Genomic DNA, 18,109 nt, shown 5'->3' with positions numbered 1-18,109 from the left:
AATTCTTGGTGTCTCAGTCATTATTCCTGCTCCAGACCATGACTCTCACTCGGACATTGGGGGAATCAGCTTATTTGGAAGGTGACTGAATTTTCTCTAGTGAAAATTTTCTCTAGCACAGCATGAGTTGACAAAGCACCCAGAAAATAATCGGCCAAACTGTGAATCATTCATTTTGGGGGAGGAGGGAAGAGCCAATGGCATGGCACAGAGTGGGGAGGTGTGTCACCTGTACCACCTGCCCTCTCTGCCTGACAGCCCTGGTTGCAAAAGCCAGAGGACAGTCTGTCCTCTTGGACATCACCATAGAGTTGTGGTGCATTTGAATCCTGCAGCATCTTGCTTTCCTGCACTCTTTCCTGTTCCTCTTGTTCCTTGTACCTCTCCAGTTTGCCTTGCCTTTCCTCCTCCTATTTCCTCAGCAGCTATGACCAGCCTGAAGGAAATCTGTCGTGGCCTTCCTCTAAACCCTCTGCCTGAAAACAAAGGTCGGAGAAAAGGGATACCCCATGCACCTGTGAGAACACCCAATCTTACTGCTCGGGAGAAAAAGGTAATATGGGGTTTCACAGGGCCTCATTTCCTTTAAGATAAAGGCAGCTTGGGGCAGCAAACTTGATTATCTCAAATGCTTTGCTGAATGGGCAGCTGACTTTGTGTCAAATGTATTTCCTTGGTGTTATGTGTAATTCACTCCATAATGGGACAAAGGACTGGGCGCTCTTCTGTTTGCTTCCTTTCTTCCTCCTCCAGAATAATTTGGTTGATATGAGGGAGACTTTCTGCACAGCACCTTCCATGACTTTAAATGGCTAAACAAGAAGCATTAGACTTCAGTGTTGTCAGTCCAGCATTGTTTCTCAGAGGTGAAATTCAGAATGCTGTTGCAAAACCACTGCATATATATGGGAGTGAAAGCTAACCCCTCCAATACAAAAAACATCAAAGGTGATGAATCAGCATCATGGTAGCAGCTACACATCTGTATATTTGCATAAAAAAATCCAAAGATTACTTATTTTAGCCAGTAGTCTGGGCATGCATTTTAGGTGAGTTTGTAGGGAGTTAAGTTAATTATTTGTCTTCAGTTGCGTAATTATTTTCCTGTCTCTTTTTGTTTAAATAATCTTCGTACACACCAAAGTAATCGTTGCCTTATTTCTTGTTCAAGACTAAAAAAAATTAGCAGCAGAAAACAATGGTCAATGGGTGGAGATCCCTAGGAATTTGTGTGGAAGAGGATAAGGTGGGTTCCTCAGTTTGGAAGTCTGTGCTTCATCACATGTAACATCACTTACACTGAGACATTCTGGTCAGACACACAGAATTTCCCTCCCCAAGAACAACTTGCACATAAACTTCCTTGCCTCCGTGGGAGTTCCCCACTGGCATCAGCAGTCAAATTCTTTCAAAGTCACTTCCACGATCAGAGGGGAGTCTAGTCAAAGGGTAGAAAGAGGAACAGCTGTGAGATATCCAAAGAGGATTTACTTCAATGTCAGGAGCATTCATGGCTGAGGCATCCTGTCTGTGCCTGGGACAGCTCAGACCCATGGAAATGTGGTTACTAAATGTGCGGGAGGGCTGTGGTGATGGCTGTGAAGATAAAGAGGTGGGGAGTGAGTTTCACTGCATGTCAGAATATTGCCAATCATCTCAGTTTTATTCTTTGCCTTTCCTAAATCACTTTTCCCCAGAAGTATGATATAGCAGGAAGGAGTTCATGTTTCAGGAGAGGAGATGATGTCTCTCAAGAGGATGCCAAACCCTGCTCTCTAACCTGTGGAGGGGAAGGCAATGACAAGGTCTTCACTCCCTATACAGAAACTGGAATAGTTCCCTGCCTCCTTTAAGGTTTGGAGCAGTAGACTGGTTTTCTGCCTCCAGCTGACTGTGTAACATCCATCTCTCATCTCTTCATTTTACCTACTGCATGTGATAAGAGGTCATGCTAGTTGGGTATTTCATTAGACTGTCAGAGATTTTAAGGCTCTCTTTATGATTTACTTTATGGTTAATCCTTCACCTTAAACTCTTAAAAGAATTGGAGGCTCAGCTGGTATTTGTTTCATATCTGAAAAGTCAAATCTCTTTTTAAAAGAGGTGCTCCATGCTTTGAAAAACATGTAGATGAACGATTGTCTGTCTATAAGGTTTTTTAAAGTCTTGAGACAGGCTTCCAGATGTTGTTGACAGTGTGTAATGCTGAGCATATTATGAGACTTGTCTTTATGTGCGGCTTCATGTTCACTTTCTAATTGAAATATTCAGAGGAAGCTTTGACAGAAGTGAAGTTAATGATGCTCTGCTGATTTCCTCTGGATTTGTCCCCCTTTTCATATGCTTTCATTCCAGTTTTAGTTCTTGTTACAATAATAAACCTTCCCACTGCCAATGTTTTATTTTCTTGAGCCTCCTTTTGTGGTTATAATAGAAATCCTGTAAGGGAGATTTATAAAGAACTGTATGTTTTGGGACTTGCTGAAGAAGTATCTAATTCTTCCTATCATACCAACTTTAATCTTCTTGGATAAATTGACCCATATCTCAGAACTGATTCTGATTATATGTTTCCTGAATTCCCTTCCTTCAGCATTCTTTGCCTGAGGCCTGAAACAGCCACATCCTCTCTCTTTCCCTCCCTCCACAGCTCAGGAAACCCTAGCTTTCTGTTTCTCAGCATCTGTATCTTAATGTAAATATGCCTCAAAGAAACTACCCTTAAAATCTAGGCGTGGCGTGTGCTTTGCAGAACAAGGATGTTGCATGCTCTGTACTCACTGACATTCCAATGAAGCTGGAGCCACTTGGAAAGAATGGCCACTTCTCTGTGCTGCTCAGGATCAGAAAAAATGGTGTGGCTTTATCCAGACAGCAATTCCCTTATGGATCTTAGAGCCAAATCATGTTAGAGTCCCCCTGCTACCCAGAAGGGTCCTCTCTCCCCTGACTGCAGTTTCTTGTGGTTCTGGGACAGGGGGGCACTGAGGTCAGTAATGGGCCTTGATGACCCCGATGAGCCTCTCCTGAGATGTCCTCCCACAACCTCTGCCGTAGCCTTAGGGGCTCCCTTTAGGCTGAGGCCTGGGGTTTCAATCTCAGCTATGCTGGCAATGTCTTTAGTTGTGTTCAGGGTGTCCCTGTACTCATCCATGGAGCTCCTGGGTCTTCTCTCCCACCTGTGGGCTGATAACGCACTCTGAACCTCCCTGAGGATTTCTGTGCTCCATCTCTCCATGGTAACCATCACCAGACCAGGTCCTGACTTGCACTTCCAGCTTGGTCCTGGACCTGCAGGTCAGCCTGGTCTTGCCTGATGACCAGGACTCCTGGTGGAGCCTGGCCGCCATCCCTGGGCTGCCTACTCTCCTCCCTCAGGTAGCACAAGGCTGAAGCCTGCTGGGTGAAGTTGTGCTGGCTCTGCTTGGCTCCCTATTCCTTAGGGAGCAGCTGGGACCTCCTGCTTGGGGACATCTTTGGATGAAGAGCTGAAAACCAGAGCCTGAAAACTCACTCAGCACCCGAAGCTGTTCTGCAGCCTTCTGGTGAAGAAATGGAATGTCTGACCTTTACGATTTCTTTGCACATCCAGAAATGAGGTTACTTTAACAATTTTATTCGTGGTTTGGGAAGGTTGACATATTAGCTCCTGTTTTGGGACATCTGGATGAAAAGAACTTGGTTAAACTTTCACAGCTCATAAATGGGTTCATTTATGGCAGTGGCCAGTAAGAAATCTCCATGTTTACTTCCCATCTGAAACTGGGACCTATCAGGCAGAGTAAGAAATGAAACAATCTTGTTTGCTGCTAGAGAATAGTACCACCAAAGATCCTGGGTCTGGATGTCATCAGGCAGAAGATGACAAGTGGGAGGGCAGCACCATCTCCACTGGAAAAAGGGCAGAACTAAGAATGAAATTGTAGAGTCAAACCAGACACTTCCTTTCCTTGTGCTTCCCTTTCCCTCAGTAAACAGGGAGACTGCAACCCTTAATGCTTGAGCGTCTCAAGGGTCTTAAATTGGAAGTCCTGATGATCCATTTCAGAAAATGGAAATGAATGACATTCCTTCTGAAGAGGCTTCCTTCTGGCTCTTCAACAAACACCAATTAACAAACAGGCTGGTTTGCTTGATTTCTCAAGAGAGTCCCCCAGCAAAGAAATTTACAGCTGATTGATTGGATTTCATCGGCTCTCTTGATTATATTTTAGCATTGAGAGGTCTAAATCGTGATTACATAGCAGTAGAATCCTGTTATAATATAAAAATTCTAGGCAGTAGAAAAAAACAGGCACCCTAATAGTGATTAGAGCTTAAACACAGAACCAAACGTTACATTCAGCTGGCAGATTTAAGAGGAAGACTTTTCATTTGCTTACATTGTGCAGAGTTGAATTAAATCAGTAATTCAGCAAATTCAGAGCAGATCATTTTTTAAAACAGCCTGTGAAACTCAGGATTATAACTACAAACAATATTTTTAAGACACCAGTGAACTCTGGACCTGCTTTTTCAGAGATGCTGAGCATGTGCAACTTGAGCTTCTGTCAATGAAAGTTATGAAAAGAAAGAACACCTAAATATCAAATACAAAAAAATTAGTCAGAATACAATGTGTCAGAGGTAAATCAATCCTTCTAAAAGGCTGGGATAATTTTTTATGGTGCTTTAATGAAATATATAGTCTTCCCACAAAAGCATAATGATCAGCCTATTTGAATTTGCTCCTTGGGTGTCTTTCTCAGGTTATTCGGGTAATGACTAAATAATGAATATGTAAATTTTTTCCCAATGCACATGGCCATTGCCCTTTCATAAAGCAATCAGGCTTCATCTAAGCAATTTTTAGCACCCTGGCTTTGTTATTGAGAGATTGTTTCACCATCTCTTACATTTAAATTCTTCTGATTTCATAACTACATTTTTTACAGGTAACTCACATCTATATACTCCTTTTCTAGCATTTCCCTGATGCTTCTTCCTGCTTTGACATTCATCCTGCAGTGAGACAGCAGTCGAATATCACCTTTATTCCATTCAGCTTCACAAGCCATGGTCTTAGTCCTCTCTTATAAGATCTCTATTGTCTGTGCTAGGTGCCTTTCCCACGTTTCATGTAACATTCAAGTTCATGTTTCATTAATGTTTGCAACATCAAAATTCAGGCTTCTGATAATGTGTAACATTGATAGGATAGAGGCTCAGTCTAAGTGAATTTATTTGATGATCAAAAGAGGATTTTCTTGCTTGAATTAAATGGTGAAGAAAAATATTTACCCAACAGTTTCATTTTATTACAAATAATATATTGATCAAAGACTCTGGGTGACCCTTGCCACAATGGATGCCTTATAGTTCTCTGTAGTTCTCACAGGCAGCCAAAATACCAATGTTTGCCTCTTGATTTTGTAGGTTTTAGGGGTACAGGTGATTTTATTTTTGCTTTAGAAATTTCTCATACCTAGAACCCCCTGTGCTGGCTGCTCACCTCTGAGACTGACTTTGGAAATAAAGTGTATTTTGTCATTGTGTGGATATAGGTGGGGTTTTTGTGTTTATTAATAACATGCCTTGAAAAATGACTGCTTATCTAACTGGAGAAGAATGAAGCGGTACTAGAAGACAGAATTTGCATTTTCTCATCTGGTAAATAAGTTTTCCCCCTTGCCATTCTCCGTGTGGAATGGCAATTCTGATTTGTAGGATTGTGCTGGTCTGATCCTCAGGTGGTGTAAATCATCACAGCTTCACTGATCTTGAAGCTGTATGCCTGCTCAGGAGAAAGTGTGACAACAAAAACCTCTCTCAGTATGAGGCATTTTAGATTTATTGTTTCTTTAGTGTACTCTAAGGGATGTGAGACCAGAGTGCTCAGATGAAGCGCCTGGAGAGGTCAGACCATCAGAGCCAGACCATGGACAGGCTGAATGAGGAGTTTTGTTGCTGATCTGAGGGTTTTGTGGAGCTTTTCAGCACTGCTTACCAGAGTGGTTGGGGATGATGATTACACTGGATGTTTCTAGATGCCTTTGCTCTTGATATCTGCACTACAGCCCACCCCTCACCCCCTCCAGGAGGCACTCACCTCCACAACTGAAGTGCCAATGGCAGGTGTCACAAACTCTCTATTCAGCCCTCTCAAAAACGGAGCTGTTATCAGATTTGGAAGTAAACTTGATCCCTTTCTATCCTTTCCACAGCCATTAAAAATCAGCCAAAGGAAGATAAGAAATTCCATATGATTTATGAATCTTTTAATCTAAAAGTCCTTTGGATGGTGTTGCCATTTGCCAGGGAACTTATAAGATCTTTGCATGAAACCGGCTATTTAAAGATGACAAAACCTTTTTTCTCATTATGGTTTTAATCAAATGAAGCACAGAATACAGAGACAAGCCTTAACAGGCTGTTGCTAAAGATAGTGTGCTTTATTTATGGATTCTTTCATCCAAAAGGACATATTGTACTTTGCAAACCATGGCAAAAGTCTTTGAAGGCAATAGGGAGTGTAAGCCACATAGTATCATCTTCAGAATTTAGCTGAGTGCCTAATAATCACTTTGGCTAATTTGGAAGTGATACATGTAACATCAATAAAATAATGTAACCCAGTACCCTCTGCAATACATTAGGATGCTAAATGGAGTGAATCTGCAATAAAACGTAGTCCAGGAACATCTTCATCTGGGAGTATGTCACGTAACCCTGGGCTAAAGTCCCTTTTTGAATGGAAAGTACAGCAGGATCTTCAGTGTCTTGGAGTTTAGGGACTTAGTTTTAAGAATTTCTGAACAATGTTCCTTGGTAGTTAGTGCCCCCAGTACTGCAAGAGAGGATTTGTCCGTGTCTGATACTGGTAAGACTGAGCACTACTTCCCAAATCTTCAAGGTCTCTCCATGCAGATTTGGGGAGGCAGGTGGGAAGGAGATGGTTATGTATTTACACCAATTGAACCTACAAGGAAAGATGTAGGTGGAAACACTTCAATAGGGAAGCAGGAATAGAACTCCCCTGATGTGAACTTGGCCTTTTGAATTGCATTGTCCTTGTAACAGCTTAGGCAGGCTTCCAGCTGAGTCTGGTTAAAGTTCAGGGTCATCCACTTTACCTCCATTTCTCTTGTACCTCGTTTTTTCTCTCTTGTTTATTTTTGTGTGTGTGTGTTTCTCGGCAGCTGGCTCTGCGCAATGCCTTGCGTTATTTCCCACCTGAAATCCAAAAGAAGTTGGTGCTGGAATTTGCTGAAGAACTCAGGCTGTATGGCCACATCTATATGTACAGATTCTGTCCAGATATTGAGATGAGGTGAGAACTAGATGGTTCATGTTGTATTCAGCTGCCATTTGCCTGCCAGCTTTCATCTGTGGGACTGATCTTTAAAGAGTGGCATTGTTGTTTCCAAATTTACTTCTTGTAGAAGTTGTCATAATATATTAATGAAGCTCATTATCTGCTAATTTGGATGTTCTGTGTATTGCAGTGATTTTATTTCTAGAGAGAGCTTCTGCACGTTTTGGGACGCCCCATGGGACTGGGAGGGAAGCAGTATGTTCCCTTCTGGATAGGCTGTGGTGGGCCTGGGCAGTCTCACTGGTGGAAAGCTCAGTCAACACAGGGAAAGGACTGAACCAGGCTGTGTGTGGCAACACCAGCTTTGCCATACACAGGGATCCTAAATGCTCTGCCCCATGGCAGGCCTTAGTTTCCATGGGCCAGTCATTACTCAGAAACCTACAATGACAATCTTGGCAGAAAACTTGCAATAGTTTCGAGCTGCTGCAAGTCAAGTCCCAGCTGAACCAAGAAGTAAGACCAGGTGAGAGGCTGGTTGGTTAATCTGTGCTCTCAGAGCAGAGGAAACCTTCTGGGCTTTAAAAGTAAGGCAGTACATTTTTTCCATTGGGACCTTTATGTGACCCTGGTGTGTAATAAGCTGTGCCTGTTGGTCTTGGACCATCACTTCATTCTAGGGCTGCTGGGGCTAATGTTTGTGAAGCAGAACAGATTTAGTGAGGGCTGCCAGGGGCTAGCTGCTTTTTTTAGGCTGATTGATTCCTTTTTGCATCAGCAGGGGCCTGGTTAATGTCCATAGAGAAGTCTGAATAAGGCAATAGGAAGCACTCTGATTTCCACAGACAGCCATGTTTCTATGCTGTTCATATTAGTCTGGGACCAGATCTTGCCAAATTCAGCTAAGGACTGGACAAGTGGAGGACTATCTGAAAGATTTTGCAGTGCTGCACTTCAGAGGACCCTGTACTAAACTACAGATGATGACACCTTCCAAGTAGGCTTGGATGAGACAGTCCAGCAGCTTGTTCCCATCACTGGCATCAGTGATTTTTGATAGGTTCAAGTATTTTTTTGTTTTGTGACCATTTCACTGATCATTTGCTAATAGATTATTGCAGTCTCATAATGAGAAAATACCTTTTGATCTCTGTAGTCTTAAAGTATTTGATTTTTGGTTTTTATGTCCCAGGGACCATAGCTCCATTTAAGTAATGTTCCTATGCCAGAGCACTCAGCTGATACCTCGACACTGGGTTTCTTATGCTCTGAGCAATATTATGTATAAGTATCTCCTCTTGATGAATTGGTATGATTCCACAGAAATGCTCTTTTATCAAGTTTAGAACAGCAGAAATCCCTAATAAAAAAAGTATTGTGGAAAAACTCAAAGGCTTTCCCTCCTGACTTGGCAATGACTACAAGGCATTTGTTTTAGTACCCTGATGTAAAAAGCCAGGATAAAGTGCATGGGATCATGGGAGGAGCCCATTTGGTGAATCTGTGGAATATGCCTTCCAGATCTTGGCTCATGAGCTGGACAGTGGATGTCCAATTTTTGTTTTTTGTTGTTGGCACTCTTCAGCCTGACCTTTTCAGTGTCGCTTTAGCTGCACAAAGCAAGTGTCCAGCCAGTGAAGATCTGTGATCCAATAAAGGGAAGATCATTTAGAAACCATGCCAAGAGATCTCATCCCTCATTAGGAATATTCAGCATTGATAATGGTGGTGGTGGTGCTTACAGAAAAGGAAGGAATAGTGATGATCAGTGGTTCTACTTCCTAGGTGTCACACCTTAGAGGCCTCAGCACAACTGTACTAAAACCTGAGCAGACACAGCAAAGGAGCTCTCCCTGCCCTAAACAGCTACATTGTTAATGCCAGAGTAGAAGTTTTAGAACAATTTGATACACAAACAGATGGTGGAGGAGAAGACAACAATGAGGTGATCACAGCAGGTGGCATTAAGGACATGAGTGCCAGGCAACCTGAGCTGGGATAACTTTGCAAGTGTTTCATACCTCATCTCTCAGCTTGGATGAAGTGGATCCTTGTAAAAAACCCCGTATTTCTCCAAACTGGTTCAGGTTTTGAGAGTTTCGTGGACTCTGAAACTCAAGCAGAGTGGGGTTTTTTAGATATGATCTTAAATAACAGGGGTGGATGAGCCTGAGGGCAACTGCCAGGGATGCTGCTTTCCTTGGCATTGCAGGACTTGGCTGCTTGGCCTGGAAACTGTTGCAGAGGCCACTTTCACCACCCCCTGAAAAAAAAATGCAGTTGAAAAGCAATGAGCATTCTTGGCCACTATATTTATCAATTGTGATTAAAAAATTCAGCAATTGATAAGCTGAATGCATTTTCTTGGTTTTGCTTAGTTCCGATAATAATTAAAACATGATTTTCCTGTTAAGGTACATATATAACTTCAGAGCTGTGTTTTTTTTCTTTACTCTTCCCCCCTTGGATAAAAACCTGCAATTCAGACAAGTTTGAGTGTCCCTGGCATGCAGAGATATTCCAGTGGGGTGTGTTGTTCTGGTCGCTCGTTTGAGCTGGAGCGCTCTTTCTAAATTTTTGTGCCTGCTCTTTCAGAGCGTACCCCATAGGAGAATACCCTTGCAAGACCAAGACAGCTGCTGCCATCATGCTGATGATCATGAATAATCTGGATCCATCTGTGGCTCAGGTAAGGTACAGTAAAAGGAATCTGGACTCATAAGCAGCAGCAAATTGGCAAGATACTTCCTGTATGTGTTCTCACATAAATACTGAAAAATTTAGACATACTGGCACTATATACAGGAGCTTGGTCACTACCTGAGACATAGAGGTCAGCTCTTGGTACATTGCTTCTACAACTTATGTTGAAAAATTAGTGCTGATGCTTCCTTTGTCTTTGGAAACTCATCCCAGTGACAGTGGTACAATAACAAACACATAATTTTGAAAAAAAATTTGGTTTTATTCTCAACTTATCACTTTTACAATGTTACTTTCTGACTTCAAGAATATAGAGAGTTTTGATGCAGTAAACTCTAGAAAAGATTTATTACCTGGATGGCAAAAATAGCTCAGAGATACAGTAAAAGGTTTGAGAAAAGTGATTGCCTTAATGTTGAATTACCTTTTTTAGTTTCCTCAGGAGCTCGTCACTTATGGAGGAAATGGGCAGGTCTTCAGCAACTGGGCACAGGTAGGACATTGCTGGGTTTGCAATTTGTTTCACAGAGCCAGTTTCACCCTCTCCCGTGCACATTCTGCTTAGGCAGTTTGGGATAATTTTTGGCAGTCATTGCCTTAAAATACTGCAAAACATCCTGTTTGGATAGGGGAATGCTCAGTTATGAACTGCATAGATGGAGAGAGCTTTATTTAGTAAGGAGAGCGCAGGCAGCCCAACAGAAATACTAAACATGATACCATAAATACACCAAGCTGTGCAGGATGATAAAAGGCCAGTTCTTTGTTTTTTTCTGATGCATATGTATGTGCCTGTGTATTTAGCACAGATAATTTCAGAGTTTAAATCTAGGAAACAAAAAAGTGCATCCTCTATTTGTTTATGGTACTTTTGCAACATTTTTCACAAGTAGTGGAATAAAGAAAGGCTTTGATTGAAGAATGTGCAATTCGGAGTCTTTTTCCAAGTAAATCAGATTAGCTGTTAATATTTGTGCTAGCTGGCCAGTTCATACTGCACTTTACTATGGACATTAGCCTTTATCTTCTAAGAATATTGGCAGGTGGTTAAAAGCCTCTCTAAAATCAGAGAATGTTTTAAACTGTGTTTGTATCATCTCTGTTCTCTTATATTAAAAAAGGTCAATAAATGTACTCACTTTATTCTGCGCGCTGTAAAATGCATGTGGGAAACATTTTCAGGAGATCTTTGGAATCAGCAACATATTTAGAATTCTATCTGCAGTGCAGGACAGAATCAGCACAGGTAGGAATCTACATCCCCCTGGAGAGCAGCATCATTCCTGAAGGCTGGGAAGGTCTTGATTTCTGATTGTAGCTGGAACTGGCAAAAGCTGGCCTAAGGAGCCATCTTCTGTCATAAAGAATCACATGTGCACCTTGTTGTGGCTTTATCTGAACCTGGCCTCTTGCTTGTTAAAGAACCCAAGCAAAAATAATGTGTGAATGAAGTTCCTAGTTAGGGGAGAGGAATGGATTCCTCACTGTAGCATGGGATTGAGTGACCTGGGATTTCTTCCCCGTTTGGGATTTCTCATTTGTGATTAAAAGAAAATTCATGTTTCAGTTTCGTAATCTGGTAAATTTAATCTAGAAGTTAAATGGAAGCCATAGGCAAATTTCAAGGCAAAACTGTTCTGCCTTTTTTTTTTTTCCAAAGAGAGGTACTGTGGCAATGCTCACCATTTCTTTATTCTGTGCATTAATTAATAAATGCCAGTTAACTATTGCCTGTTAGCTATGAGTGTTTCAGCATTTCTGAGGTGAGCAGTGCCAGCAGTTTATACAGTGGCCTTTATTGGTCTGTCAATTCTTAGGCAGATGCTCAGCTGCAAGGTGAGGGAGAAGTGCTGCCAAAGTCAGAAATGCACTTTTCTCTTGTTCTCTTCCAGGCCAGTCCTATGACCTGCAGTTGTTTCACAGCAAAGCAAACAAAACCTTTTTGTGTTTATTTACTTAGAGTAGCAATCATATGAATGATTCAGTAACCACAGAACATTTTATTCTGTTTGTAGTTTGAAAACAGCATTAAAAAAAAATCTAGCATTGCAAAACTCACAGTAAAAAGGTTCAGTTTGGTTTATATCATCCATGCAGACCTGTGCTTTCTTCTGGATAATTTCAAATGAAAGAACTGTGTCCAGAGCTAACTTTACAGGTCTTCTGACAACAGACCTGCTTTTTAAGCTAGGAAAGGCTTTTCCTTCCTCCTTGCTAGTTATGCCTTTCAATGCCACAAGACCTATTTATTTTACAGTTTCTAGTTTCAGGAAGCTGTTTAGGAAAAATATTAGGGCATTTTTCCAAACTGCTAGGGACTTGAGAGTTCAGCTAGCTACCTGCTCTGTCCTATGACATGAGTTCAATTATTCAACATTTTTCATAAACCAAATCATGAAAAGCAAGACAGTAACCTGACTAACTCATTCCTGTTCAACTGCACTTGCAGCTTGGGCAATTGGCTGCATTAGAAGGGTCTGGCTTCAAATCTGTACTATTTTTAATTCAGATCAAAACCACAGCCTCAGAGCTTAAGTGCCTGTGTTTGACACTGATACTGCTGCACCTTTGACCAGCAGTTTTGGGGAGTTTTTTTCCCCTCAAAATTTTGTTTGTGTCCCCACAGAAACACTAGTCTCAAGTAATTGTTGAATTCCAATATTGCATGGGGAAGTTTCTCACAGGCCTAGATGACACACACTAGAATTCCTGTGGAGTTTAATGGGCTTTGTCATAGATAGTGATGGATTGAAGTTAAATTTAAAGCCAGATTAGATGGTCAAAGTGTAAATTTTGGCATCAATCAAGAATAACAGCAGACAAAGCTGAAATATATTTGTGTGCTCTGGGGTGCATCAAGGATTTTCTTCCGTGTCCACCATGAAAGCTGACTTTTTTTTCCCTTGAGAAGAAAAGCTGTTTCATTTTAAAGTGCACATTGTAAAAACCCTTTATTGCACTAGAAGATGCTGGAATTCAGATTAGGATCAACAATAAGCATGAGTATTTAATCACTTCTATAGGGAAAATTTTGCAGTTTGACTTTGGAAGGATTGCCAGAAAAGTGCCAAATACAAGTGGTTAATCTCAAGATAAAATTAGAATGTCTTTAAAAGTGAAGGATATCTGGGGTTTGTACTGGAGAAATTATTCTGGAATTTATTCAGACTTCTGTTAGTTGATGATTTGTGTTTCCTGGTGAGTGATATCTCTTAAAGAACTTTATTGAAAGCAAGAATGTGTAGAGAGGTCTGTTATTCCATATGTGAATGCACCTCGTTATCTCTATAGCTGCCTTCACTCTCCAAGATTAGCAGCTTCACAAAAACCAGTAAATGTAAGATGCAGACAAAGTCCCTCTTTTCCTTGCTTTTCATTTCAGTTCTGGTTGGTAATGCACTATTTGTCAGAGATGACAGAAGAGCAAACACTGGTGATGTACAGTGGACATCCCCTGGGGCTCTTCCCCAGCCACCACCGTGCTCCTCGTTTAATCATTACCAATGGCATGGTAGGTATTAGCATCTTGTTCTTTTTTCCCCCGACTCCTTTCATATTTAAGTATTGACTGAGTTAAAATATGATTTATACTATCTGAATTTACTACAACCACAGGAGAATCTGGGGTCCAAATTCTGCAACATTTTGTCCAGCACAGCTGCTGTCACCTCACGTATCCTGATCTGCAGTGATGGAGGAAACAACCTTGTCCTTATTCTCCTTAAAACCTCTGTTCTTACTGAGTCTGTGGCACTTCCTTGCCCCAAACAGTTCAGCTAGGCTCAGTCTGGAAGATTTAAAAGCCCGCAGTAAGCAAACATGAGTATTAATCAGAGACTCAGATATCTGGACTGTTTTGCTTGGAAGGCAAGGTGGACAAGTGGAAAGACTGGTTCATTGCCAGTCTTTTGAGCCATTCAATATCCATTCTCCTACAGGTTAGTTTTGTGGCTGGGGAACTGCTCTCCTTAAAACTTGTGTGGCAGTTGCAGTGCCAGGAACATTGGTCATCTTTTTTCTAATACTAGAATACCTGAAATAAAACACCTGGATTACTCCTCCTGTTTCTACTGTTTTTCTGTGTATGTAATACTTATAGAAATAGTTAAAGAACTTTAAGCAGTTTAAAAGACCTGCTTAAATCCCTAATTTGCTTATGTAGATTTTACTTTGGTTGTTTTCTTAGGTTATTCCCAACTATTCCTCCAGAGATGAATATGAGAAGATGTTTGCTTTGGGCGTAACAATGTAAGAAGATAGCTCACTATTAAAATATATCAAATACTTGACTAAAATATAATTCAGATATCATGCAGTGACTGGTTAAAATTTCTAATGCAGATGAATTTCAACTGTGCTGCATGAAGTACTGATGCTGCAAAGCATTAATGCATACTTAAATGGAATTACTTCAGAGTTTGAGTTATGTTCAGCCACATATATAAGGATGTAATTGACGTCTGTTAGGAATTAATATTAGGTTTATGTGTGAGGCTTGGCTGAACAATAGTCTAAAGCCTTAATCATAACCCACTTGAAGCATTTGCTAGTTCTAATTTTCAGTGGTTGTTTCGCAGTCTATGGAAAACACAAGTTATAAAACATTCTTTCATGCTAAGAGAAACTTTGAAGTAGAAAGTGATCATTTTTTACATATTCTTCTACTGTTGATGAGCACAAGATTATAATTCTTCTGTGTACTGAGGAGGGAATAAATTAAAACAGCCAAAGATTTGTCCCACCTCTCTGAGTATTTACTATGAATGTGGTGAACCATTCTGGGCTAAAAGCTTCCAAAGTGGCCATGTGTCTGAGAGGCATGAGTGCCCCTGAAACCCAATGACACAGAGATTCCAGTGAGGTGAAAAAGAGTGTCCTTTTGTCCCAGTCACTGTGCTAAACACCAAGACAAGTTTACACTCAGGTTTTGATCCATGCATTTTTGAACTCAATTTAATGAGCTAAACACTCCTCCAAAAAGATGTTGGTGCATTGCTTATGATAAAACTATAAGTTGAGAATTTGATAATAGGAGACCTTTAACAACGAATTGAAGCACAGAGGGTTTTTTGTTGTAATGGGAGCACAAGTGGGCAAATGCAAGCGCCACTCCAGCCTGGGCAGTGTGTGGTCTCACTGTGCTCCTTGCTGTTCCCAGGTATGGCCAGATGACTGCAGGGAGCTACTGCTACATTGGGCCTCAGGGAATAGTCCATGGGACGGTGGTAAGGACCTGGGGAAAGCTCTCTGTCAGTACCTGATGGAGTAGGCTTTCTCCCAGAGCAGCTGGCTATGGGAGTGGATTGGATTGCTGTGAGAGGAACGTCTGGCTGCTAAAGAAATTCTCATTGCCCCCTCCATAAAAAATTATGTCTTTTCATTTTGATGTGTCTTATCCAGAACACAGATTTGAAGAGATTTGCAATCAAGGTCTCAATCGGAGCCCATATTTAGCTACAAAATGTGAAATATCAATTGGCCAAATGTGCTATATAAAAATGTTTTCTTGGCTGTTTTCCGTAGCTGTCCTTTGCAGCCACCCATGAGTCTTTATACTGCCAGAGCAGCATGTGGGGAACCACTGATTATTCTATCTCATGATGAGAGAAATAAGCATAATGAGGACAGATGCTTTCACAACATCATTTTGTAACGTATTTCCTTCTTAAAGGATTAAAATGTTTCACGGTGCTGATGACCCCAGAGTTTCAAAGTCTGTTTGCTAAAGGGACAGAAGATGTTTAAATGTGAGGACTCTGGTGAGAATGGCTCCTGGAGATGGCTGTGTTTGTTGTGTGCAGCTCACAGTGCTCAATGCAGGCCGTCGGTACCTGAAGGCAGAGGACCTGTCCGGGAAGGTGTTTGTCACTTCTGGCCTCGGAGGGATGAGCGGGGCTCAGGCCAAGGCTGCAGTCATTGCTGGGTGTGTGGGGATCATTGCAGAGGTGAGAGCAGTGCTGCTGTCATTCCATCTTCTTGTGCTGAGTCAGAACCCTCATCCTTCTGATCTGACAGGTTCCTGAAGTAACTCTGACAAACCAGACTCAGAAAAGATACTGTTTTCTAAGTAATGCCTCTTTTTTCCCATTGCTGAGCATTTTTCACTGCTATTCCACTCTCTGTTCATTCACTCATTTGATCAGACTGCAAAGATATGGACTTATAATTGCTTCAGAAATGATGCAGAATGATGCTGTCAGATGAGCCATTCCCGGTGTATGAACTACTCTTGTTTCATGGGTGAGAGTGCAACTTCCACAGGCAATTCCCAAGAGAACTGCATTCTCTTATGCCAAAAGTAGTCTATGTTAAGAAGGTGTTAGTTATGTTATTTAACTTTGATTAACATTTAAAGCCTCCAGCACCCTTATCAGATGCAATAGGAAAAACGTTGGCATGGTTTACTCATCAAGGTTGGTATTAATGAAGTTGCTTCACTGGAGTGGGAGCTTGGCCTTCTCAGCTAAAGTCACTTAGAAACCTCTGCTGTGGGTATGTCACACTGCAGTGGAAAGAATATCACAATCTGACCGATTTTAGTTACAATTAAACTTCAAAACATAGTGGGTCAGACTGCCCATGTCATGTGCAATAAACCTGGCTGCTCTGGCTACCTCAGGTCTTTCATGGAAGGCTTGGGTTTCATCAGCTTCACAACAATGGTGCAAAGGTGGTTTTGTTAGCATGTGGGTTTTGCATTTGCATTTGAGATCTCATCAGGTGCTCCCTGCAGATGAAATAAATGTATTCAATTTACTATTGAATAAATTAGTAATGAATAAATTATCTTTATTCAGACTTCTGTCATCATGCTCTTTCAAATGCTGGAATACAAAGGAAGGATTTCAGTGAATGCCATTCACAGCCATCCTTTGTCCTTTTCATCTCTATGGCTGCAGATGATTTTGTTCAGGAGACTGCATATCGCCTGGTTTTTATCTCCTGTGAGATGATCCTCGTCGGAAATGAGTCTCAGGAGCACATGTGGATAGCTATATATATGTACATATTATTTATTTAAGGAACTATTTATGCAAATGACATTGAATTGTGCAAGAGATCATTTTGTCAGCCAGGGCTCCAACAGAAGGGATTAGTGGTGCAAGTATTTTACCTCTCCTGTTTGACTGGAAGCTGATTGTAATTTTATGAAATAATTGTGTCGAGGACCAGAAATCTCCTCTGAGCTGCACTGGGCTTTCTGGGATTACACGGAGACAACATTAGCTCATCATCTTTATGCAGTTTTTTAAACTACTGAGATGTTGATCCAAAAACTGAGCATATTTTTGAAAGTGTGGTTCAAAGGGAGCTAGTTTTCTTGAGCCAGCAAGCCTGTGAAAGACTAGGAATGTCAGAGGGAGCTAAAGTAAAATATATAGGATGTGGTAACATTTAAATAGATCTGATCTGTATTATGTGGGGATTTAAATGAACCCAATTCCTGTAATTCATACAGACCACTTAATATTTTTCCTCCTGTGCTGATTTAAATATCTCAGAAGCAGCTGTCCCCCATGGCACCTAACTTTATTGAGTAATTCCATGGCCAGTGACACTGTTATTATCATAATCTGGGGTTTGGGAAGGGTAGTCTTCATTACTGATGTGGAAAATGATGGATGGTGTCCCATGCTAAGAATAATTAAGAAAGAAAAGGTTTCCTGGTGTTCAAGCAACTCCTGAATACAGAACTTATTTAATTTACATGTAAATACTTTCTTAATGAGAAAGAACTAAAATGATGGGGAAAGATTATAGAGAAGTAAAAAATGCTTTAATGAAATACTAGGAGATACTCACATTATGAGTTCTCATGCACACACATCATTGTGGGGGGTTTAAATCTGTTGCTACCACAGAATATTGGTTTAAATTAATTTTGCCACTTGCCTTATGCCACTGATAGCTCATTAGAAGTGTATTAATGATGTGCAAGCTTGTACATTACTGTGGAATCTGTGCCAAAGCCTCCATAATTTTTCCATCCATTTATATTTTTATCCAGCTGTCTCTTGGGCACGTCCACACTGGCACACACAGAAGCTGAGCCCAGAAGAGAGTACAGATTTGGGATTAAGCTTGTTTGGAACTTCAAAGTTCAAGCAAGAG

General features: G+C 41.1%; 1 protein-coding gene across 1 annotated transcript in view; it reads left to right on the top strand.

Moving 5' to 3' along the window:
• The first annotated feature begins 293 nt into the window (after positions 1–293).
• Positions 294–18,109, top strand: part of UROC1 (urocanate hydratase 1) — a 36,805-nt gene continuing 18,989 nt past the window's right edge. The window contains exons 1-8 of the mRNA XM_066195587.1: positions 294–553; positions 7,179–7,309; positions 9,890–9,983; positions 10,431–10,490; positions 13,380–13,508; positions 14,184–14,245; positions 15,156–15,222; positions 15,799–15,942. Of these exons, the coding sequence (XP_066051684.1) occupies positions 428–553; positions 7,179–7,309; positions 9,890–9,983; positions 10,431–10,490; positions 13,380–13,508; positions 14,184–14,245; positions 15,156–15,222; positions 15,799–15,942 (813 nt within the window). The 5' untranslated portion in view covers positions 294–427. The remainder of the gene's footprint in view (positions 554–7,178; positions 7,310–9,889; positions 9,984–10,430; positions 10,491–13,379; positions 13,509–14,183; positions 14,246–15,155; positions 15,223–15,798; positions 15,943–18,109) is intronic.

Source organism: Chamaea fasciata, unplaced genomic scaffold (genome assembly GCF_029207755.1).
Source record: "Chamaea fasciata isolate MVZ Bird 193981 ecotype frontalis unplaced genomic scaffold, bChaFas1.0.hap1 SCAF_13, whole genome shotgun sequence".
Taxonomy (NCBI): Eukaryota; Metazoa; Chordata; class Aves; order Passeriformes; family Sylviidae; genus Chamaea; species Chamaea fasciata.
Note: the sequence above shows the minus strand (reverse complement) of the source record. Positions and strands in the feature narration are given on the sequence as shown.